The sequence below is a fragment of the Falco cherrug genome, chromosome 9 (assembly GCF_023634085.1).
Source record: "Falco cherrug isolate bFalChe1 chromosome 9, bFalChe1.pri, whole genome shotgun sequence".
In the NCBI taxonomy this organism is placed as follows: domain Eukaryota; kingdom Metazoa; phylum Chordata; class Aves; order Falconiformes; family Falconidae; genus Falco; species Falco cherrug.
Window position 1 is genome coordinate 28,877,568 of NC_073705.1, and position 21,082 is coordinate 28,898,649.

The 21,082-nt window shown below is 60.3% G+C and overlaps 3 protein-coding genes across 3 annotated transcripts; 1 reads left to right on the top strand and 2 right to left on the bottom strand.

The window, feature by feature from the left end:
- Positions 1 to 594: 594 nt before the first annotated feature.
- On the bottom strand, positions 595 to 14,620 carry RRP12 (ribosomal RNA processing 12 homolog). Its single transcript, XM_055720534.1, has 34 exons — positions 14,438 to 14,620; positions 13,261 to 13,496; positions 13,076 to 13,159; positions 12,775 to 12,851; positions 12,511 to 12,616; positions 12,216 to 12,332; positions 11,964 to 12,102; positions 11,521 to 11,648; positions 11,188 to 11,286; positions 11,020 to 11,111; positions 10,831 to 10,942; positions 10,569 to 10,666; positions 10,296 to 10,410; positions 9,899 to 10,041; positions 9,583 to 9,704; positions 9,364 to 9,428; positions 9,091 to 9,253; positions 8,837 to 8,991; positions 8,380 to 8,447; positions 8,097 to 8,190; positions 7,729 to 7,887; positions 7,523 to 7,603; positions 7,327 to 7,432; positions 7,078 to 7,185; positions 6,799 to 6,956; positions 6,364 to 6,455; positions 6,115 to 6,273; positions 5,759 to 5,931; positions 5,507 to 5,620; positions 5,122 to 5,171; positions 4,759 to 4,837; positions 4,456 to 4,523; positions 3,980 to 4,062; positions 595 to 3,795 (listed from the first exon to the last, which is right to left on the bottom strand). The coding sequence occupies exons 1-34, from the start codon at positions 14,574 to 14,576 to the stop codon at positions 3,693 to 3,695; spliced, it is 3,885 nt and encodes a 1,294-aa protein (XP_055576509.1). The 5' UTR covers positions 14,577 to 14,620; the 3' UTR covers positions 595 to 3,692.
- A 440-nt stretch (positions 14,621 to 15,060) lies between these two features.
- Positions 15,061 to 17,600, top strand: PGAM1 (phosphoglycerate mutase 1). The gene is made up of 4 exons (XM_055720535.1): positions 15,061 to 15,289; positions 15,544 to 15,818; positions 16,318 to 16,498; positions 16,597 to 17,600. The coding sequence occupies exons 1-4, from the start codon at positions 15,151 to 15,153 to the stop codon at positions 16,764 to 16,766; spliced, it is 765 nt and encodes a 254-aa protein (XP_055576510.1). The 5' UTR covers positions 15,061 to 15,150; the 3' UTR covers positions 16,767 to 17,600.
- A 591-nt stretch (positions 17,601 to 18,191) lies between these two features.
- On the bottom strand, positions 18,192 to 20,705 carry EXOSC1 (exosome component 1). Its single transcript, XM_005435153.4, has 8 exons — positions 20,621 to 20,705; positions 20,240 to 20,355; positions 19,974 to 20,048; positions 19,250 to 19,338; positions 18,979 to 19,012; positions 18,799 to 18,849; positions 18,618 to 18,702; positions 18,192 to 18,478 (listed from the first exon to the last, which is right to left on the bottom strand). The coding sequence occupies exons 1-8, from the start codon at positions 20,649 to 20,651 to the stop codon at positions 18,372 to 18,374; spliced, it is 588 nt and encodes a 195-aa protein (XP_005435210.1). The 5' UTR covers positions 20,652 to 20,705; the 3' UTR covers positions 18,192 to 18,371.
- Positions 20,706 to 21,082: the final 377 nt, after the last annotated feature.

Here is a 21,082-nt window from a genome sequence, read left to right on the forward strand (position 1 = left end):
CACGGCGAGGGGGGACACGGGCGCCCGCCCCGCGCGCGGCATGCCGGGAGCTGTAGGCCCGCGGGGCCCGGCGGCGGGCGGCGCGCCCTGAGCTACGAGAGTGGCCCGGCAGCCAGCGGCAGGGGCTGCCTCGGGGGGCGAAGCGGGCAGGGAGGCGACGGCGACAATTTGGCTGCGCTCGAGCGGCCTTTGAGCGGCAGGAGGCGACGCGGGACGGGCGCGGGGCTGCCGTGCCCCTCCCCAGCTGCTGCCCCTTCTCACCCGCCCGGGCCGGGGCTGAGGGAAGGGCCCAGATGGCACACCGGGCACACGACGGGGCATCATGCCCAGCACACCCGAGCCGCAGGCCGGCACTGGCTTTGGGAGTCCTGTGTGCACTTGACACCCCAAGCCCTGGTATTCAGCAGAAAAATACAAATTACAACCACTTTACTTCAAGGAAACTGTTAGAATGTGGCTTACATGTAACCGATGGCACAGATACTGCACAAAGTGCTCAAAGAAGCAAGAGTTACACCGTAAACCCTGACTCATCTCTACATTACTATTTTTTTATCCATGCTCCCTATCAAGGAGATATTAGAGGAACAGAAACAGTGGAAAAGTGTTTCTTTTAAAGTTAAAAGTTATAATATTTTTTCTTCCCCTTTTGTGGGTGGAAGCACCTGCCCTGTCCCCAGCCACGGTCCCTGTGGCCCTGCACACTCGCTGCACCTGAAGTTGCACACACTGTTCAAGTAGAAACAGACAACTTTTTAGAAACAAGTAAAGCTGTAGATCAGAGTGTTGAGGGGACTAGGAATTAATCTGACATTTTTTTAATTGACTAGATTTCAGCTGGAGTGGTCCCTTGGCATTTTAAACTTCCACGCTTAATTATCTTGCCGCCAATCATTTTGGCATGCACAGGGAGGTTCCTCTTAGATCGCTGCCCCCAGGAGGGTTTTCCCATCCCTCCACCTTGGTGTGTGCTGAATCCTGACTTTGAACTGGGGAGACTCTGCTGTGCCTGCGGGGAGCCCCAAAGGCACTGCATTATGCTCAGAGGAAGAGGTGATGGTCCAGCTGGATGCTGCATGGACACCGCCCCAACAGGGCACACCTGTCCCTCTCAGCGGCAAGCCACAGTGGACCCAACCCAGGCAGGTAGCTTCTAGGTTAAGGAAACAATGGTGTTTTCCATCTCTTCCTGATTTTAAGCCTTAAGACTGAGGGTAGGCATCTGCACCTGTCCCAGATGGTCCAGGGCCCACCGAGCCAGCACCAGGAGGAGCCTGTTAGTCCTGCCAGCCTCTCCTCAAGTACGCCTAGTACACCTGCAGTGCACGACTTTGAGACCTCCCACTTTGCAGATGGTATCTGCAAGGATAAGAGCCCTTTGTGACAATTTCCTGCACAAGTGTAACTGAACACTGGTAACACTGTCGGTGCCTGCTGTAGCCTGTAGAAAGGAGTCGCATGGTTTAATGGCATGCTGGGTGAAGAAATAGCCTCCAGCCACCTCCTAGCTTGAGCAACAAAAGCCAAGAATTACTCCAGATCCTCATCTTGCGCTTCTCTGTGGTTAACTGCAAAATATTTGTGGCTCCTACCTGCAGGAGGCAGGACCCCACATCATCCCTCACTCTGCCCCACAGCAGAGAGCTGTGCTCAGGCTTCTGCAGGCCCCCAAGATGTAGCTGTGCTCCCTGCCAGGAACAGCTGCTGGTGGGGAGCAGGCTTGACTCACAGCCAGCCTCCCTGGGCAGGATGACGTCTCCTCTCCAAGGGTTTCTATTGCATTACATGATTAATTAGCTGATTAACAAGATGTTGTTGCAGAAGAATCTGTTCTCTGAACACTGGCTCAGGCGAACACCATCCTCTGTGCTAATGAAACTCTTCTGTTCCACACAGGCATGCACTAATTTAAGCAACAACATGCAAATGAAGAACAATACAGTGAGTAATCTGGAGCTTTTAAATGAATTAGCCACAGCCTTCTTCACTCCCTGTCTCCAAGGAGAGAAGAGAAAGCAGGAAGACAGATAGCTCTGGTGAGTCTGGAGCCATGTTACAGGTGTCGAGGGCTCAGAAGGTGACTGATGCCTGTTTCCCCCTGCCCTGCTTTCAGGGGAGGGAGGGCATCAGGCCAAGGCTGCAGACAGCAGAAAATTATGGATATAGCTCCTGCTGACTGAACATAGTCAGGAGGTGCTGCTGGAGATGACTGTTCCATAAGCCAGGCTGTGGGTTCTGGCAGGATTAAAGCAGCAGCAGCAGCTCAACATGGCCCTGGGGCTCAAGTGAAAGCCCTGGGTGGGGAAGCAGGAAGGGAAAAGTGCTCCTGACAAGGCAGGACCAAGACCAGTACAAGAGCTCCTCCTCTACCCCCAGGCTTTTATAAGGATCTTGGAAAAAACCAAAAAGCACATGACAGCACCACAAAACTGGATTTGCAGCCTCCAGAAAGAAGCCTGCAGTAAGAGGCTGAACAAGCACAATCCCTTTAGCTTATTAGGAGACTGAGAAGTGTTACAATTCCAGTGTGTAATCTACCATAGAAGGAAATGACAAAGGACTAAAGGCTTTTTAATACAGAAGATGAAGGGAAAGCCAGCTACATTCACAAATACATGTTCTTTGCAGCGTAAACAATGGCACCTGTATCTACTACCCTCAGCTTCATTCTCTTCAACATGCTTTGGCCAAACACGGTCTTTCGGGCTCAGTGCAGAAGTAACTGGGCAAAACCAGATGCTCAGGCTAACTTGAGATGTCTGGGAAGCTAAAAAGGATTATTTGCACTGCTCAGGTCTACTGGCAGCAGGTGGCCAGAACAGAGGAAAAGGCTTCTCCCAGCTCTCAAGGATAAAGGAAAGGGCAAGGCACAGAGGTTTGCAGTAGCAGTTTTCCAGTCAGTTTGAAGAAATATGCAGTGAACAGTTCATGCCCCACAACCAGGCATGGTTGATACAGGAAAAGGAAAAGCTGAGGCAGGACAAACCAGTGGCTGCCAAATGGCAGGGACTCCCCCTGTGGCACAGATTCCCTGGCCCACAGTTTAGGGCAGAAGACGCTGCCAAGAGGGAGCTTGTATAAGAACGCTGGTTAAAAGCAAAGGACTTCACCATCTCTGGCTTCTTTCTTTGGCCAGTTCGACAACTCACCCCTACTGCACATGTGCCGGAAGGGCACAGGACACGGGAACTGCCTCACTGCTCTGTGCTGCAGTGCTGCTCCTGACAGCCCCTAGGCAAGCGCCACGCTGGGGAGAGGGCTCCAGCTGCAGGTCCCATGCTGATGTAGGGGTGAGCCCCGTGGGGCACAGTGCTGCAGCAGCAGCAGGACTTGCTGCACAGGGCAGCAGGCAGAGCACAAGTCTGCACAGCTCTTAAGAGGAGAGGAGGAATCTGGGCTGGGTAGGAACAGTGGGTATTTATCAACACAGGGAATTAATTACACATTACTCACTCTCACACATACCCCTGCACCACACAACCCAGCACCTTCCTCCAGGTACAGGAGGGCAGGGCTTGGGCCATGAGTTTGTAATACAACAGAGTGGTTTCCCAGGGAATCTCAAACAGACACGGGCCACTTTCTGCAGGAGTCCCCACTGCTCTACTCACAAAGCCCTCAACCCCCGGTGCCCAGAGGCCACAGGGTGTTGTCTGTCCTTGGGCAGGTGCAGGCCAAGCACCTGATGCTCCTCAGGGGCGTTGGGCCTTCAGACGGTTCCTGCGGCCAGCCTTGGCCCCACGCTGGGCTCCCTTCATCAGGCCCTTGAACTGGCCCTGCATTTTTGCCCGCTTCCTAGAAGAAGGAAGAAACAGGAGACTGGGTTAGTGCAGGCACTGGGCACACCTAATGCACAGGGATGCTCCAAGCTACACAAGGAGCAGTGCAGAGGCTGGCAGGGAGCTCTCAGATCCACAAAACCCTGCAGGATCAAACCTGGGGTTTAGCCCTGCTCCCAGCCCTTCCCAGCTAGCCTCACCTTCTGTTGAGTTTAGCTCTGTTCAGGGGGATGTAGGCGTAGGGGTCGAGCTGGCCTTTCTTCTTCACGTCGCCTTTACCTTTCTGTGGGAGATAGTGACATGGGAGAAGATGCAGCACCAGGGGAGATGCATGTGTCCCGTTCTGGTGCAACCCTGCCACCCAGCCATCCCGAAGACTATGTTGCAGTGGGGCACCAGCTGAGCACATGGCCCTGGGAGCTGATTTCCTACTCAGATGATGCTACAGACACCTGCTTTCATCAGCAAGCAGGAACTGGCCACAGTCCTGCAAGGGCAGGACAGGGACTCCAAGATGGGTTAGAAATGTTCACAGGTACCAAGGATTTGGCAGCTCCTCTTGGTGCAGAGATTCCTCCAGCCTTTATGCTACTGGGCCAGACCTCCAAAAAACAAACGGTGCTTCCTGCCCCAGAAAAGCCCCAGGCACCCCCCCCACTGAAACCTTGTCCTTCACCTTGGATCTGTACTCTGCACCAAAGACTGGCTCCTTGTTCAGCTGCCGGTGGATCCCAGAGCCTCCAGCTGGAAAACAGAGAATGTGTGTTGGAAGGGGACTCATGGCTCCCCCTTCCAGGCTGGGGGAGCTGTTCCTAGTTTTGCCTCCAGCTCTTAGGTGTGAGAACAGCAGAGAACAGTGACCACTTCCCATGAGCAAAGATCTCTGCTTCAGCTGTCCTGGAGCAGTCCAGTGAGACAGGTGGGTACGTGGTTCTGGCCCCCTGGGGAACCCCAGACCGGGCACAGGTGGAAGACTTACCTCTGTACTGAGGGTAGGTCTCAGCTTCGAGTTCCTCATCATCTGGTTCCTCTCTGAACCGACGCTTCTGGCTCTTCTTCTGCAGAAGGAGGAGCAGGGACCCTGCAGCTGGCTTGTACTTACAGTTCTGCCCTCCCATGGACCCCTGGCCTGCTTCTTTCCCATGGGGGTCCAGAGACCTTTCAGACTGCCTGTGCATGTCCCTGTCCCCAGCCAGCCTCCTGCACCCCTCCAAGCAGCTGGCGCTTGCCTGGTGTCCCTACTGGCCTCTTGGGCACAGCTGCAGCTGCCATGGCACAGGCAGGGGTTTGGCACAGCTGAGTTCCCTCAGCGTCTCCTCAGGACCATAAGCCCCATACTCACACTGCGGAGACCCACATCTTGCAGCACATCTGCCATCTCCTCATCTGCTCCTATGGTACAGGACAAAAGTGTCAGTGGAGAATGCAGGCACAGGGGACCCCCAGTACTACGCCAGCCCCTGGAGTGGGCTTTAGGAGCAGGGTGCCCCTGCCGAACCAGCACTTGTGACCTTGTCCCCTCCAACACCCTTCTGGTGATGGAGGGAGCTGCCTCCCCTGGGTGGCAATGGCCCAGAAGAGAGTCACTAGGTGTGACACAAGGCCATACCAACTCCTGCCGCTTCCACCCACATCCCCCCCAAGCTCCCACATACGGGTGGCAGGAAGAAAACCATTCGGAGTACTAGAGCAAGTCTAGTGTGGCCCCCTGTCAGCCCAGGCAGTACCTTTGGCTTCATCATCGTCCACCTCCTCTTCTTCATGGATGATCAGACGCCCGTCCTTGGACACCTGGAAGTCATGGCTCACTCCCGTGGACCGCCTGGGGCCTGGCTTGGTGGCTGCTCACAGAGAGATGGGTCAGGGTCTGAGGAAGGACCCACTCCTGTGGGCAGTTGTAGTCCCAGGGTCCCTGCACATCACAGCAGCCCCCAACGCATCCATCCCACCCCAGCCACATCCAAAGCTCCACTCCTCACCCAGGACCCGCTGGGACACATTGGGGTCCAGGAAGTTGAGGGGCTCATCCTCTTCCCCTTCCTTCAGCCAGGCTTGGCCCTTCTGCCGTGCTTGCTTCCTCCACTCCTTGCTCCTCTGCCGTTCCTCCTCTTCCTCCTCCTCCTCCTCTGAGTCAGCCAGGATCTCCTCCATGCTAGTCAAAAGGCAGACAGAATGATGGAAACAGAACAAGCCCAGGGGTGCAGACCCCAGCCAGCCTCACAGCACACAGCAGCCCTGGAGATGTCTCCAGCATCTCTAGAGGCACCAGCTGAGCAGATCCAGCAACAAGCCCCCTGTGGGGGCTGCTCCTTCTTCACCCCTGGCCCATCTTCACCTGTCTCCTCTGGGATGTGCTGGTGGTGCCTCCTCTTCGTCGGTATCCGTGGCCGCCTGCCTCAGGGCACGTTGCTTGCGGCTCCGGGCTTCTGCCTTGCGGATGTTCACCAGCACCTTATGGTACTCGGCTGGCAGCAGCCCCTTCACCAGATCAAATCTGAGGAGTGCAGAGAGCAGTCAGGGCCCACCTCCTCCTGCCCTGCTTCCCAGAGCTCCCTCGCTGCAGCCCCGGGAGCCCCCAGCTCACCCAAACTTGCGGATGAACTTGATGAAAAGGTTTCGCAGCTTCATACGGAAGTGCCGTCTCATGTCGTCTGAAAGGTTTCCCACAGCCTCCAGCTGCCAGGACAGAGACCCTTGAGATCAAAGCACCCCTGCCCTGGGCACCCAGCCTCCCACCCTTCCTCTGCATAGCCACCATGCTCACCCTGCTGCCATCTCCCCATGCCCACCCCAGGCAGGGCCATGGGGATGTCTCCCTGCTTGGCAGGGCTGGTTCACGGGGTTTCTCTGGCAGATCCGTGCCAGCATTCAGGCGAGGGACCTCCTACCTGCTGTCTCAGTCACCAAGACCAAGGTTGGGTCCCTGACCCCCGTGCAGAAGCAGGGTGCAGCTGGAGATGCTCCCAGACACCCAAGGCAGCCCCACCGCCTCCTTGGGGCACCCCACACAGGATCTCACCATCGTCTGGACATGCTTGGCCAGCAGCTTGGTGTCTACCAGCAGCAGTGTGACCTTGAGGAAACCCAGGGCCGACTTCACCACATCCCGCGTGCGGGAGACCAGCAGCAGGCAGATGTTCTGCAGGAGCTGCTCCACCACGCTCAGCTCTAGGTGATCTGCAACCACGATGGGGCTCAGCCGCAGCCAGCCTCCTCCTGGCACCTGCCTTCACCGGAGGGGCTCTGCCCTGTCCCCTTGTGCTGCCCTCATGCCCCCAGCCCTCCTGCTCCCACTCACCTTTGAACTCAAAGAACAGGCGAGTCAGTGCCAGCACCGTGCAGCTGATCATGGTGACTGAGCCTGTGAGCCCCACGTAGATCAGGAGCAGGAATCGCTGCATGGCCTCTGCAAGAGGGGATGGCTCAGGGCCCCGCTCACCCTGCGCCCAGCAGCATCCCTGCCCCATTTCAGCAGGATGCCAGGCATGGTTCTGGTCCCTTGGGGCTGGGGCGCCCATGGGGCTGAGCAAGTGGAGCAGGAGCTCACCTTGGGGGGTGGGCCCAAAGCGGATGAAGGCATGCCCCATCTCCACAAGCAGCGCAAAGGCATTCTTGCGGGCCCCCACCGATACCTCCTTGGTGCACAGGACGACCTGGAGGCACATGGGCATGTCAGTCACATCACTGCTGCCACCTCTGTGGCCAGAACCAGATGGGTCCCCCCCCCCAGGGGCCATGCTCACCTCTGGGACCAGGGCAGTGACAAAGGGCTCATGCTCAGCAGAGAGCTGCTTCACAATGTGGAACAGGCACTTCAGCCTAGGCTGGGGAAAGAAACAGTCCAGCACTGGTACACCCAGGAACACACACCCAGCTGCCTCCTCCACCCACCCCACCCCGCCCCCTCCCAACAGCAGCTAAGATCCACCACTGCAGCCCTTGCTCTCACCCTCTTGGCCGGGGATGCCGCGCTCTTGAGTGAGTCCAGCAGCGCTGCCTGCAGATCCTGCAGGTGGGAGCGGACGAAGGCCTGGCAGGGGGCATGGGGAGCGGCACACACCTCCTCCAGCACACGGTACGCCTTCTTCTGCATGCTACGCTCCTTGCTCTGCAGGGACAGCCAACATGGCCCTGCTGTCAAGACAGCCTCAACAGTCACAGCGTCTGAAGGGACTCCCGCAGCACCTCATGCCACTCACCAGAGACCTGTCCCCTATAGCAGCTGCTCATCTCCCCATAGCCCAGGTCCAAGCTGGCAGCAAGCAGAAGGTGCCCCACTGCACCCCCTGCCCCTGTCAGGGCTGGGAGCAGACTCACCTGGAGGGAAGGCTGGATGGTGCGGTACAGGGAATCTAAGGACTGCTCATCAGCATAGGGTGCCATTGCTACCACCAGGTCCAGAATGGAGAGTCTGCAGCAGAGGACACACGAGTGAGCACCTTATCACCAACACTACCCAGCCAAGCTGGGACTCTGGCCGAGAGCCTCACTGGATGCACAGGAGTGGCACATCCCACGTGGGACAGCATGAGTGTCTTAGCGCTGCTCACCAGGAGGAAGCCAGCAGCTCTACCCATTATCACCAGTCCCCAGGTGTTACCTGGTAAATTCAGAGCTCTCAGGACTGGTCAGCTTCACGCTGGCTTTCTGCAGGAACCCACACACCATCTGCAGGGCAAGGACACAGAGCAGGATCAGAACTGACCGAAGGAAGCACCTTTAAAAGAGTTGCAATCTACCTGGCAAACACCTTGCCGCAGCACTTTGTGGAGACCAGAAGCACTAGTGGGTCCAAAAAGAGCTAGACAAATCACAAAGGACTTGTGCATGATGTGCCAGATGCTGCTGCAAGATTGGGAAATCCCAGACCACCGGCTGGGAAAGGCTCCCTCCCCATAAGGGCGGGAAGGGCTGCTCTTTGCTCAGCTTCTTTCCTCCTGCCCTCTCCAGTCTCCAGTCAAGCACCCACCACAGCCCTATCAGACTGGATCCAGCTGGGAGATGCTGGCCTGAGCCAGCACAGCCTGCCCCACTGCCCCAGGGCCCTCTCCTCTCACCTGCAGGTCAGTGATGGTCAGGTAAGCACGGACAGTGTCCAGCACAGAGCGCCGCTGAGCACTGCTGGCCCCATCCTCCTCAGGCTGGCTGTACACGTTGAACAGAATGGGCAGGAAATTTTTGGCAAAGCGACCCACTTCTGCCCGCTCCGCATCTAGGGAGAGGATGACAGGGGGTTACAGACCAACACCTCCCCTTTCCAGGTCACCGCAGGGGACAGGGACCCACCACAAGGGTCTGTCTCCCCTCCAACCTGTCTCGCAGCCTTTGTGGATGAGGGTGCGCAAGGCCTGGCACACGGTGGGGCGGAGGTCTGGACGCTCACTGATGGCCATGCCCAGCGTGCGGGCCAGCCCCTTGAAGGCCCCCAGCACATCCGTGGGGTGGGTGCAGAAGCCAGGCAGCAGGGTCCAGACCTAGAAGGCAAACAAAAAAATGGGAGGCCAGCACTCTTCACCCACGTCACTGCTCCCCAGCCTGGCACCACCGGTACACCACGGCAGGGCTCCCGGGCACTCCTCGTTACCTGCCACTGCAGCGTGTCATAGATCTTGGCCTCCACACTCTTCCCAGCCTGGGTAAACTCCACAGCTGCAGAAAAGAAGGGGTAGATGAGCAGAGCAGCGGGGGTGGCAAAACCCCACTCCACCCCAGGGAAGAGAAGGGAGGTCCCATGGAGCACCCTGGGGCTCCCAGCAGCACGGGACCGCACCCACTCAGACCCCCACCATGCCACCCTCCTCACCTCTGCTTTTTAGGGCAGCTGCCAAGGGCAAGAAGTAGCTGGTGAAGAAGCCAAGCTGCGCACCCTGCACATAGTCCCGCAGCACCGGCAGGAGCCAGCTACGGGGGAAATCCAGGGTCTCCCTGGGGAGGGAAGGCATGGGTCAGGGGAGCACAGGGCACGACCGGCATTAGGCCCTGGGCACAGGGCACCTCCACGCAGCCACAGAGCTGGGCACAGGTGGGCTCAGTAGAGCCAAACACCTTCGGCACCGCATGGGGACTGAACAGGAACATAATGAATGGCTCCAAAATTGCTACCCCATGACCGTACTCACTCCTTGCCATCGATTTCCAGGGGCACAGCTTCTAGGAGCACCTCAGGACCCATGGTGCTCACAGCAGCCCCCACTGCCTGGTCCACTTCAGCAGTGTGGGGGAAGTGTGGGGAGAGACGCAGGTCACACAGGGACCGGAGACACTGCAAGGACAGAGCAGGACAGTCACAGAGGAGCCACAGAGACAGTCCTGGCACATCACTCGCTATGCCTGCCCAGGGATGCCAGCTGCCCCACATGTCCCCATGCCCAGTCCCAGAGCTGCGCACTTCGTGCTTACGCACGGGCAGGACAATGGGCACCAGGAAGGCCCTGCTCCACAGCTGGAGAGGTCAACAGCAACGCAGCCCAGGCAGCAGTGCAGCCACCCCACCTGCGGCCCCCAAGCCTGGCTCACCTTCCTCATGATGGGGTGGCACTGCTTCCCACACGTCTCGAAGAAGACCTCCAGCACCCGCAGCACCTCATCCCATGCTGCATGGAAACGGTACGTCAGGCCCTCCTCCACTGATCTGGGAAGGAGAGAGAAGACGGTCATGCTGGCAAGGACTGATCCAGCAGTGATCAGGGCACCCAGCAGCCTGCCAGCCCCCGCTGGGGACCAGGCAGAGGCTACTCAGAGCTCAGCCAGGCCCACAGGGACAGCCTCTCCCACACCACCGCTCTTCACCTGAACATCTTGCACAGGTAGGCAGCAGGGGCTGGGGCGGATGCAGAGACTGTGCCCAGGTCCTCCATGTGCGGACCAACACACTCGCTGAGGAGGGTCTGCAAGGGCAAACGGGGAAGATGGGACAGCAGTGGACTACACATCTCCCAGCCTGGCACGCACAGAGGAACACACCACTCCTCGGAAAGCCCCAAACCCCTGGGCAGAGCTCCCCATGAGGCCCAGGGCAGCCCCAGTGGGAAGAGGTGCCTGTGTGCAATACCTCCAGGGTCTGAGCTGCTGTCGCCACCACTTGGGAGTGCGGGGAGAGGAAGCAGTTCATAGCTGCAGAGAAGAGCCGGGGGAGGTGAGCCCAGCACAGGTCCTTCTGCAGCCTAGAGAAGAGAGATCAGGCAAGTGAGAGACCAAGTGGCCACCTCTCCCCATGCCCAGCAGCGGCCCCTGCCCATACCTGCCCAGGTTGATGTGCGCCCGCTCCATGGTGGACAGCCAGGTCAGCAGTGGCTGCAGGTCACTCACGCTGGGCACATAGTCGTAGAGGGCCTGGGGAAGCAGAGGGTGGGTGAGTGCCGTGGCACTGTCAGCCCCATCCCTCCCCACACTGGCACCCCACACTCACGGTGATGATCTGGCCATTGAGCTCAGCTGGCAGGCAGGCCTCACTGGCCTGGGCACTGAAGAGGCTGTGGAAGGCTTGCATGGCACACGCTGTCACCAGCTGTGAAGGACACAGTGTCAGGAGCAGGGGGCTCTGCTTTGCACCCACTGTCCTCCTACCCCAAAGCAGGCTCTGCCCTGGGAAGCCCAGCAAGCACCAGCTGCCCTGGGCTCCTCTGTGTTTGCACCCTGCATCTCCAGGCTTCCAGCCAGCAGCTGAGGGGTTTGAGCCCTTCCAAGTGCAGCTGAGGGGAAAAGGAGCTGCCCTTGCCATCCCTGGCATGGGGACACTCACCGTGTGGCTGAGAGTCATGACTCGGAGCAAGGTCTCACAGCAGGTCTTCACCACAGCTGCAGGGAAGCAGGGCAGCAGGTCCCGCAGCAGGGCGAGGACGTGCAGGGTGGTGGTTGCCTCCTTGGTGCCTGTAGGAGCAGAGCAACATCTGAGCTTGTGGCACCCCATGGCAGAGCCCTGCCCAAGGCAAAGCCCCTGTGACAACACTGCGGCTGACCCACAGAGCTGGAGTGAACACCCCCTGGCTCCTGGGACGAGTAGAGCAACAGACAGATGGCTGAGGACCCTCCAAAACACCTTAGGTGTCCCAGAGGCATCTCGTACCCTCCCCAGCAATCCAGGGTGCTGCCCCCTCCCCTCTTTCTTTCAAATCCTTATTACCCCACAGCTGCACAGGCCCTCCCCCGACTCTGCTGCAGGCCCCTTGCTCCAGCACCCCATACCTCCAGCTTTTTCTATCTCCTGCACGCAGAACTTGGCGGTGGAGGGTGCTGCAGGGTGATGCTCAGGTGCTGCATCTCCAAACATGAACTCGCTGCCCCTCAGGACAGAGCACACCCCATGCTGCGCCGCTTTCCGCACCTGGCAAAGGAGAGCCCAGGTGGGTAGAAGCCACAGGCTCCAGTTGCACAGCCAGCCCCAAAAGTGAACATCATAGGCAGTGTCATCTGTCACCAGTGCCACCGGGTGCTCACCTTAGGCTTGGTATGAACACAGAAGCTCAGCAAGCCGTGATAGACCTGGAGAGTGATGGGGTAGCTCCAGGCTGCCAAGTCCTGCTTCCGCAGCAGTGTGGCCAGGCAAGAGAGGACCTACAACAAGGGACCAGCAGGGGCCGTTGGCATCAGCCCACAGAGAGACACCCTCCCCACTGCAATGGCATCAGGCTGACCACTCAGCACCACTCTGCAGCAGCAGCAGCCTCGACCCCAGCTCTCAGCAGACCCCAGGGGCAGAGCTGGCATGGCCGGCTGCCTCCTGGCCACTCACCCATCGCAGGGCAGAGGTGGAGCTGCTGCAGGCCTGTGAGGACACGATACCCATTAAGGCTTTTGAGGCATCTGAGAACTTTTTTATAAGCACAGGGCTTGGAACCCTGCCAGGAGAAGGAGACATGTCAGTGGTGTGGGGAGTTGGCAGTGGGTGTAGTCATGCAGGGAACCTGCGTCCCCAGCCCAGGGAGGGGTTCCAGTACCAACCCCTCTTCCATGATGGGGCCAGGTAGCTCTCCTCACTCCTCTGCCAGCTACTCACCGCTTTAGGACAAGGTTAAGCAGGTAGGCAACAGCTGACAGTGACTCAGGAGACTCCACCACTTCCAGTGTGGTCATCTGGGAACACAGAATGGAAGAGTGAGCGCAAGTAATGGTTCACACCAGGCCAGCCCTTCCCCAACACCAACCCTTGGAGAGCAGGGCAGAGAAACCAGAAGCAGCCCAACAGCAGCTGACCTCAGCTATGAGCACAGCACTTTCCTCCACCAGCCCTCCCAAGAGCCCACCCATGCTGCCAACAGCAGCTCCCCTCACGCCACCTCCCCACGACCATCACTCACCAGTGCAGCAAAGTACTCTGTCTCACTCTCCTTGCCCCCCCGTGAGCGGATCACCTCTGTCACGGCTGCCAGCACAGCGCAGATCTATGAACAGCAAGCAGAGCAGGTCGGTGCCCTCAGCCTCACATCTGTGGGGTCATCCACACGGGACCCCACCCCGTCCCCAGCCCTGCTCCTGTCCGTACCTCTTTGTGAGCAGCAGAATTGGATTCCCAGAAGCGCTGCACCTTGCTGAAGGTGACATTGGTGCAGTCACTCAGCCCACTCAGGAAGGTGCCGGAGGACTTTTCTGTGGCGGCCTCCGCGGTATCATCCTCCTCCATGCGGAGCTGAGCGCTGTCAGTTGTCTGTTCCAAACGCGGGGACCCCGACTGCAGCTCATTGTGCAGCTTCACCGCATCCACCGTCAAGTTGCTTTTCTCTGTCGGGGTGAAGAGCTTTGCTCAGAACCGTGAAGCTGTGTTGCTCCACCATTCACCACAAACTCTGCCACCCCCCTCCCCCTCAACCCCAGCCAGAGCAGGAGAAAGCACAGCAGTAATTGGTGAGAGCTCCTTGTTCTTGTGAAAACAAACCAGGGCACAGTCCAGCCAACTCATATGATGGAGGAGAGCATCACAAACACGTGCTGGTTACCAAGGCTTTAACACTGAGGTGCTTCTGGTAGTCTGCCCCATTTATCTTTTTCCACCCAGAGCCCTAGCAACCAGGCAGCCAAGGCACATGCCTCCCGTCCCTCTGAGCCCCAGACACCAGCTTGCAACCAGCTGCAAGACAATGCAGTCTTCAGCTGCAGGAGAAAGACCTCCCTGGCTAGAACCAGCCAGGGCTGCGAAACTCCAGTCCCTTACAGACTGATGCTCTGAGATTTCCTTCCCCATCAGGCAGCCTCCTGAACGGGAGCCTCCGCTGTGCTCCTCCCCACGCCGACACCGCGGCAGCACCTGCCGGTACGGCCGAGGGCTTCCGAGAGCCGAATCGCTCCGGCCACAAGCCTGCAGGGGCCACGCCACTGGGACAGCACCGTCCCGGCGGCTGCAGGCAGGGCCCCGCGCCGGGCCCGGCAGGGTGACAGGGTTGCTGCACGCCGCGCCCCGTTTCGCTTCACAGGCCCAGTGTCCCGGGGAGGTAAGGAGGAGGCACGCGCTAGGCCGCGGGCTCGGTTCTCCTCCCCGTTTTGCTGCCTCCGCCTCCCGGGGCTGTAGCTCGGGGGTGAGGGGCTCCCCCGGCCCTCCTGCTCCCAGCCTCAGAGGCCCGCGCCACAGCCCCCCGCGGCCCTGCAGCCCCCGTCGGGAAGAACCGGGCCCAGGCAGGGAGCTGCCCGCACCGCGGCCCTGCCCGCACCCGGGGCCTTGCCCTTACCGGCGGGCCGGCTAAAGAAGCGGCTGCGAGCGGCCAGGCGGTGCCGGCGGGTCTCGGGGTTGCAGTCGCTGCTGTGGCCCTTCCGCCACCGCTTCAGCTTGGCGGCGGCGCCCGAACGGAGCCGCCCGCTCCGCGCCATGCTGGGCCCGGCTCCACGTGTGGCCGCGCCACACACCCCTCCCCTTCCGCTTCCGGCGCCCGCCGCCATCTTGATTGAGGGCACCGGTGCCCTCACCACTGGCCGCCTTCCGGCGGGGCGAGTGGGAGTACTGTCGGGGAAGCTAAGCGGGGTCGCGCCCGGCCGGGGCTTGGATGGGAGACCTTAGGGGCTCGGGGGCAGCCGGCAGCTCCCCCTGCAGGGGGAGAAGGCACCGTCGGTGCCGCCCCCGCACGGCACCGATTCCGTAGCCAGGTCGGCGCCCGGCACAGCTGAGCAGTCGCGACACGTTACCGCATATGCGTTACGGCGTAGTGATGTCACGCCCTGAAGGTCGCGCCGCCCTTCGCGGCCGCGCCATGCGCTACGTGCGCCTCCGCCCGCCTGCGGCTCTGCGCATGCGCGCCACCCCCCTCCCCCCTCCCCTCCCCTCCTCCCCAGCCGCGCGGGTAGGGGCGGGGCGGCGGCGCCAGCGTCAGTCGCGCGCGGCAGCGGCGTGAGAGGAAGGAGAAGAGCGCGCGCGCCCCGGCCGCCCCGCAGCCCCCGCTCCGCCGCCATGGCCGCCTACCGCCTCGTGCTCGTGCGCCACGGCGAGAGCGCCTGGAACCTGGAGAACCGCTTCAGCGGCTGGTACGATGCCGATCTCAGCCCCGCCGGTCAGCAAGAGGCGCGTCGTGGCGGCGAGGCCCTCCGAGGTACCGGTGACCGGTAACGGGGCGGGTAGGTAGGCCGCGGGGCCCAGTGCGGCCGCCTCGGCCTACTGACGGTGGTTTTGGGGCTCTCCGGTGTCGAGGGGGGTGGGCTCCGCTACTGAGGGGATACCCTCAGGTACTGGGGAGGGGGTTCTCCGGTACCGGTCGCGTCCCTTGGCCCCTCAATGGTTGCGTAAGTCCCAGCACTCACCTCCCCGGTGTCCCTCCGCTACCCGCCTTTCCCCGGTCTTTCCCAGATGCCGGCTATGAGTTCGACATCTGCTTCACCTCGGTACAGAAACGGGCCATCCGTACCCTCTGGACCGTTCTGGATGCCATTGATCAGATGTGGTTACCCGTTATCCGAACGTGGCGCCTGAACGAGAGGCACTACGGGGCTCTCACTGGTTTGAACAAGGCTGAGACGGCAGCGAAGCATGGCGAGGCGCAGGTGAAGATCTGGAGGCGCTCGTATGACATCCCTCCACCTCCCATGCAGTCCGATCACCCCTTCTACAGCACCATCAGCAAGGTAAGACCCACTGCTCTTTTTCCACCTTGCTGGGAGGCTCCCAAAACCACCTTAGGTCCCTGCAGCGTAGTCTGGCATCCTCTATAAAGTCTCTGTCTCTGTTGCAGCAGCCAGGACTGTCATGCGTGATGCTGGCTGGCATTGGGCTGAGTGTGTCTCGCTCCCTTCCTAGAGAGTTGAACCCTTGGGCATTGCACAGATAGATTCAAAGCAGAGGGAACGATTACCTGTTAATCATTAGTCCTGTGACATGTGCATAGATGTTTGCTCTGATCTCTTTGCCCAGAGCAAGCAACGTGTGGCTTTCCCCAGGAGGGGCTCACAACCCCAACTGTGGCTGATTGCAGCCCTAAAGGTGCCTTTCTTGCTTCCAAGCCCGACTTTGCCTACATGTAGTAGGTCCTCAGGGGGAATCTTGGGGAGGGATAAAGGCCTTGCCACCTCCTTCCCCCACTGTTGGGGCCACTGGGCTGCTGCCTAAGCGTGGCTGTTCCCTCAGGACCGTCGCTACGCTGACCTGACAGAGGACCAGCTGCCGACATGCGAGAGCTTGAAGGACACCATTGCCCGGGCTCTGCCTTTCTGGAATGAGGAAATTGTCCCACAGATCAAAGAGGGCAAGCGAGTCCTTATTGCTGCCCATGGCAATAGCCTGCGTGGGATTGTCAAGCACCTGGAAGGTACGTCAGCCCTGCAGGGGTATCATACGGGTTTCCCCGCTGCCCTGGCTGGCACTGTGCAGGTAGGGCCATGAGTGATGGCACCTCTCTGTTCACAGGCATGTCAGAAGAGGCCATCATGGAGCTGAACCTGCCCACTGGCATCCCTATCGTCTATGAGCTGGACAAGAACCTGAAACCCGTCAAGCCTATGCAGTTCCTGGGGGATGAGGAGACAGTGCGCAAGGCCATGGAAGCTGTCGCTGCTCAGGGCAAGGTTAAGAAGTGAGGGCGGGCAGCAGGCTAGCACGTAGTAGAGCCCCCTGCCATCCCCCACCCCTCTGTGCACACCCCCCACAGCCGTAGGAACTTGGAACTGCGGAGCTGGAGCAGCTCCCCAGGATTAGGCCCATTCCCTCGGTACCAGGCTCCCCTCTGCAGACAGCCTGGGGGCCCAGGGGCGAGGGGCTGTGCGTGCAGAGGTCTGGTGTGAAAGGCAGCCCTGGCTCTGCCAGACAGCGACTGCACACCTCTCCACACAGAGATCCCAGCCCTTGGGCCCTGTCTGCAGGCGTACATGCCGAGTGATCCCTCGCTGTGCCAGGCTCCTCCTCTGCTTTGCTTCCCCGGCAGCTCTCGTCACCTGGTTACTGTAGTTCTGTTGCTTGATTTAGTCATCCCGGGAGCAGTGGGGCGAGTGCAGCACAGGCAGCGACCAAGATGGGTATCCCGTTCCCTCGTGGGTGTGTGGCACAAGGCGGGTAGATTCTGAAAGAGTTGTATTTTGGTGCATGTGGTACAGCACCCAAGGGTGGTACTCGTGACTCTGGACCTAGCTCTGCTAGCCCCTGCTTTAACTTATTGCCTTTGGACAAGGGCAAGGGAGGGAGCCTGCCATCTAGAAGTTCGTGTCCACCGCATACTTCCCCCAGCTGAAGCCCATCCTAGTCCTGCTAATGAAGCAGGTACCATTGTGCCCCATCCCACCTGCGTGTACGTGGCCCTGTTGCTGTGGCCTCCTCCTCTGCTGACGCCGTGAGCCTGGGCTTGCACGGGGTCAGTGTCACTGTCCGACAATAGCAGCTGTCTTGTTCCACTTCAATAAAGGAGTAATGCGCAATAATGAGGTGTCTGTGCTTTCCTGTGCCATGTGGCATGTGTGGCTCCCTCGCTTGCCCAGCACCTCCCTCACGAGTGTTCCCATCACACATGTGCGAGGCAGCACAGGGCTCGGGTGTAAAGCAGAGCTCCGCAGTCTGCTGGGGAGGGTGACGCCCTGCTGCTCCGAGGTTTTAAGGCTGCCAGTGAGGCACGCCCTTGTCCCCAGAGGCAGGCAGGGCATGTGTAGCCAGAGGAGAAGTGATGCGGCACCCTGCGGCTGAGTGCAGCCGCAGCCTGTACCAGTTATCAAGGCAGGGCCAGGGAAACAAGCTGTTCTCTGTGCTCCACGCTGATGTGGGGAAACCAACCTTGTGAAGCAAGTGCCTGGAGTCAGCGCAGCCCAGCTGCAAGCCGGAGCTCCAGGGCGTTTGCCTTGCCGCAGCAAAGCTGCTAGGTTGTTCCCCTTCCCCAGCAGCAGGCTGGGAACACGTGCTTCCTCCTGGCCAGTGGCAGGGAAGCTGTCCCGTCAACGGCTCAGCTACGGGAGCCAGACCAGCACACTGCAAGCAGCCCCAGCCACCCCTCTGTGTCGTAACTGAGCAGAGCACAAAACTCTCAAAAAATATTTATTATCCAAAAATAGAAAATCCATCCTGCCAGCGAGAGCCTGGCTGGCTGTGCCAGCCTCTTGTAGGCATGGAAGAGGAGGCTGGAGCCCAGAGACTGCTCTGGCCCCACGGACCCCAGCCTGGCAGCCCCTTGCCCTGCAGTCCCTGCATCCCCTCGGGGGCTGCTAGGTCTGCAGGAACTGGGGCTGCACACGGGCCACCTTACGGAAGTCCTTGGTGTGTGTCTGCGGGCACTGCATCTCGCACCAGCTGATGGGCACCATCTGCACCCCTGGGGACACCACATGTCAGGGATTCCCCTTCCCCAAATTGTGTTCCTCCATGTGGAAAGGGAGGAGGCCGCATCAGCTGCCCCTCAGGCAAGGAAAAGGCAGGATGGTCCAAGACCAGGGCCCACGGCCCATCCCTACCTGCCTCGCTGCGTGCCACCACCACACCCAGCTCATTCTCCGCTGTGCTCAGCAGGTAGTTGGACTGCGCGTCCCCCAGGGAGATCTGGTTAGACAGGGGTTAAGGGAAAGGCCTTCCCAGGGGGATTGGAGCAAACCTGCTGTCCCTGGCAGGCCCTCACAGCACAAGAGGAAAGGATACGACTTTGGCCAGGACTATGTCACCGGGGCGGAAACTCTTGTACACTTCTACCTGCATGGGAGAGAGCAGGCAAAACCACACAGCGTGTTGGGGTGCTCCTCAGCAGCAGGACAAGTGCCCCCCACCAGCAGAAAGTGGGGACTGCTGCGGCAGCACAGTCACCGGCAGTGCCTCACTGACCTTATCCTTCTCCGTGGCTCGAATATCTTCTCTCCTGAAAAAGGAGATGGAGGAATCTGAGCGCCAGTGACTGAAGGCGACTCTCCAGCCTGTGGCAGGAGCTGCCCCAGCCTGCCTGGGCACTTGCCAGGACTTGCTGGACACCTGTCCAGCGCTCAGGGCACAGCTCCTGCCAGTGCAGCCGGCTGCACTCCCAGAAAAGCCTTCCTCCCGCCTGGAGGATGGGGTGCCAGGGCACCCTGTCTCACAGGGAACCCAGCCTTTTCCCTACCGTATGGTCCCCCGGAAGGTGGATTTCAGCGGTGTGGAACCAACGTACAGGATGTGCACCTTGGCGAAGCGAGAGTTAATGCTACAAACCTGCCCAGAGGAAAAGGGGACTCAGTGCCAACACAGGTCTGCTTCCACACCAGTGCACCCCACTTCAGGCAAGGAAAGGGCAGGGTGCAGGCAGGACTGGGCTGTATGCAGGGGGGTTGTGTCTCATTTGGCCACCACCTCCTCATGACCAAAGTAGTGGTGGCAGAGGTGGGACACCCAGCAGGAAGCCAGGTGAGGAAGATGATACTTGTGGAACTTAAGACGTGCAAATAAGGCCATGACCTCCTGCGACCCTAGTCCCTCTCCCACCATCGGGACACTAATCCCTTTGCCATGTCACCCTTTCTCCAAGCTACCCCTGGCACTGCCCTCCACACACCCTGCCACAGAGGGAGTTCTGAAAGGGAGAAAAAGAAAAACCTCCCCTCAGCGCACCTCAGCTGCAGGGCAGGCAAATTTAAGAGGCAGGGATCCTCCATGCCAATATCTGGCTGGTTTTGTGAGTGAGGGACCCAAGGAAACCACTAGGCTCCCTCTGCCCTGCTAGCAGTCATAAAGAGGGTACTAACGAGCCCAGAGGCTCCTCATCCCACCCTGTATGTGTGCAGGAACAAAGGTCAGCACAAGGCAGAGAGCGCAAAGGCTGTGCAGTTTGCCATTGCAGTGCACCCTACCTTGCATGTCACCATGGCCCCCACATCAGGCAGGAGCTGGGACTCAGCATCTCTCACCACTGACACAACAGGCAGCTGCAGGACAGCAGACACGAGGGTTAGCTTGGGGCACAGCCCATGCACAGGATCATGCAGGACCAGGCTCGCAGCAGGCACCGGCTGAACCCCTTCGGAGCCCAATTTCCCAGCCGGGAAGGGGCTGTGCAGCCTCAGCACCCAGGAGCTGGCTCTGGGGAAGAGCAGTGTGTGCCGCTGGCCGCGCTCACCCCACTGTCCTCGCTCCTCTTCTCCAGGCAGCCAGCCAGCGAGGAGAAGATGAATCCATGCCGGGTGTAAGTCCCGCTGCCAGCCGTGGCCTCCTCCGTGCTGCACAGCCGCTCACCTAAGGGACAGGGGTCCAGGGGCTGGCACTGCCAGGGGGACCAGGCTCCGTAGTGCCCGCTCCTGCCCGGCCCCGTGTGGCGGGGCAGCCCTGCCCCGGGGCAACCCCTTCGCGCACCCCCGGGGCAAACCCCATCGGCCCAGGCCGCCCTCTCCCGTGCTCCTCGCCCGGGCCACCCCTGCCCTGGGCACTCCCCAACTCCAGGAACCCGCTCTCCTGCCCCGGGCACCGCCCCACACCTCTTCGTGCCTGGGCCCGCACTCACCGGGGACGCAGTACCGTACGGGAGGCGCCATGTTAGCCGCCGGGAGTGCACCCTCAGAAATCCTTCACCCTATTGGCCCCGGCGGCAAGGCGGCGCTGTAAGCGGCACGGCTATTGGCTCTCCCCTGCCCGGCGAGGAGCGCGGGCGCACTGCCCGCTGGGAGTCGTAGTCCAGCGCTGGCACACTCGGCTTCCCGGCATGCTCTGCGGGGCGGCGCGCAGGCGCAGTGCGCGGGGCGCCGGGTGCTGGCCCTGGGGCCGTGAGAGCGGCGGGGGCGCCGGGCATGGAGGCGGCGGGCGGCTGGGCGCGGGCGGCAGGTCGGAGGCGCCGGACGGGGCTGTTGCTATGGGGTGTCGTGGGCCTGGGAGGGACCTGGGGCCTCCGGGGGGCCGGCGGTGCTGTGGGCCCGGAGAGGCAGTGTGGGGAGGATGCTGTGGGCCCGGAGAGGCAGTGTGGGGAGGA

Coding starts and splice junctions, on each gene's coding strand:
- EXOSC1 (XM_005435153.4), bottom strand. CDS start 20,651: ATGGCGCCTCCCGTACGGTACTGCGTCCCCG. Junction 18,703..18,798: donor ACATAGTCCTGGCCAAAGTC/GTATCCTTTCCT, acceptor CTGTCTAACCAG/ATCTCCCTGGGGGACGCGCA. Junction 18,479..18,617: donor GGTGGCACGCAGCGAGGCAG/GTAGGGATGGGC, acceptor TGGTGTCCCCAG/GGGTGCAGATGGTGCCCATC.
- RRP12 (XM_055720534.1), bottom strand. CDS start 14,576: ATGGCGCGGAGCGGGCGGCTCCGTTCGGGCGCCGCCGCCAAGCTGAAG. Junction 9,254..9,363: donor ATGACACGCTGCAGTGGCAG/GTAACGAGGAGT, acceptor TTTGCCTTCTAG/GTCTGGACCCTGCTGCCTGG. Junction 8,448..8,836: donor TGACCATCACTGACCTGCAG/GTGAGAGGAGAG, acceptor CTTGCCCTGCAG/ATGGTGTGTGGGTTCCTGCA.
- PGAM1 (XM_055720535.1), top strand. CDS start 15,151: ATGGCCGCCTACCGCCTCGTGCTCGTGCGCCACGGCGAGAGCGCCTGG. Junction 15,290..15,543: donor TGGCGGCGAGGCCCTCCGAG/GTACCGGTGACC, acceptor GGTCTTTCCCAG/ATGCCGGCTATGAGTTCGAC. Junction 15,819..16,317: donor TCTACAGCACCATCAGCAAG/GTAAGACCCACT, acceptor CTGTTCCCTCAG/GACCGTCGCTACGCTGACCT.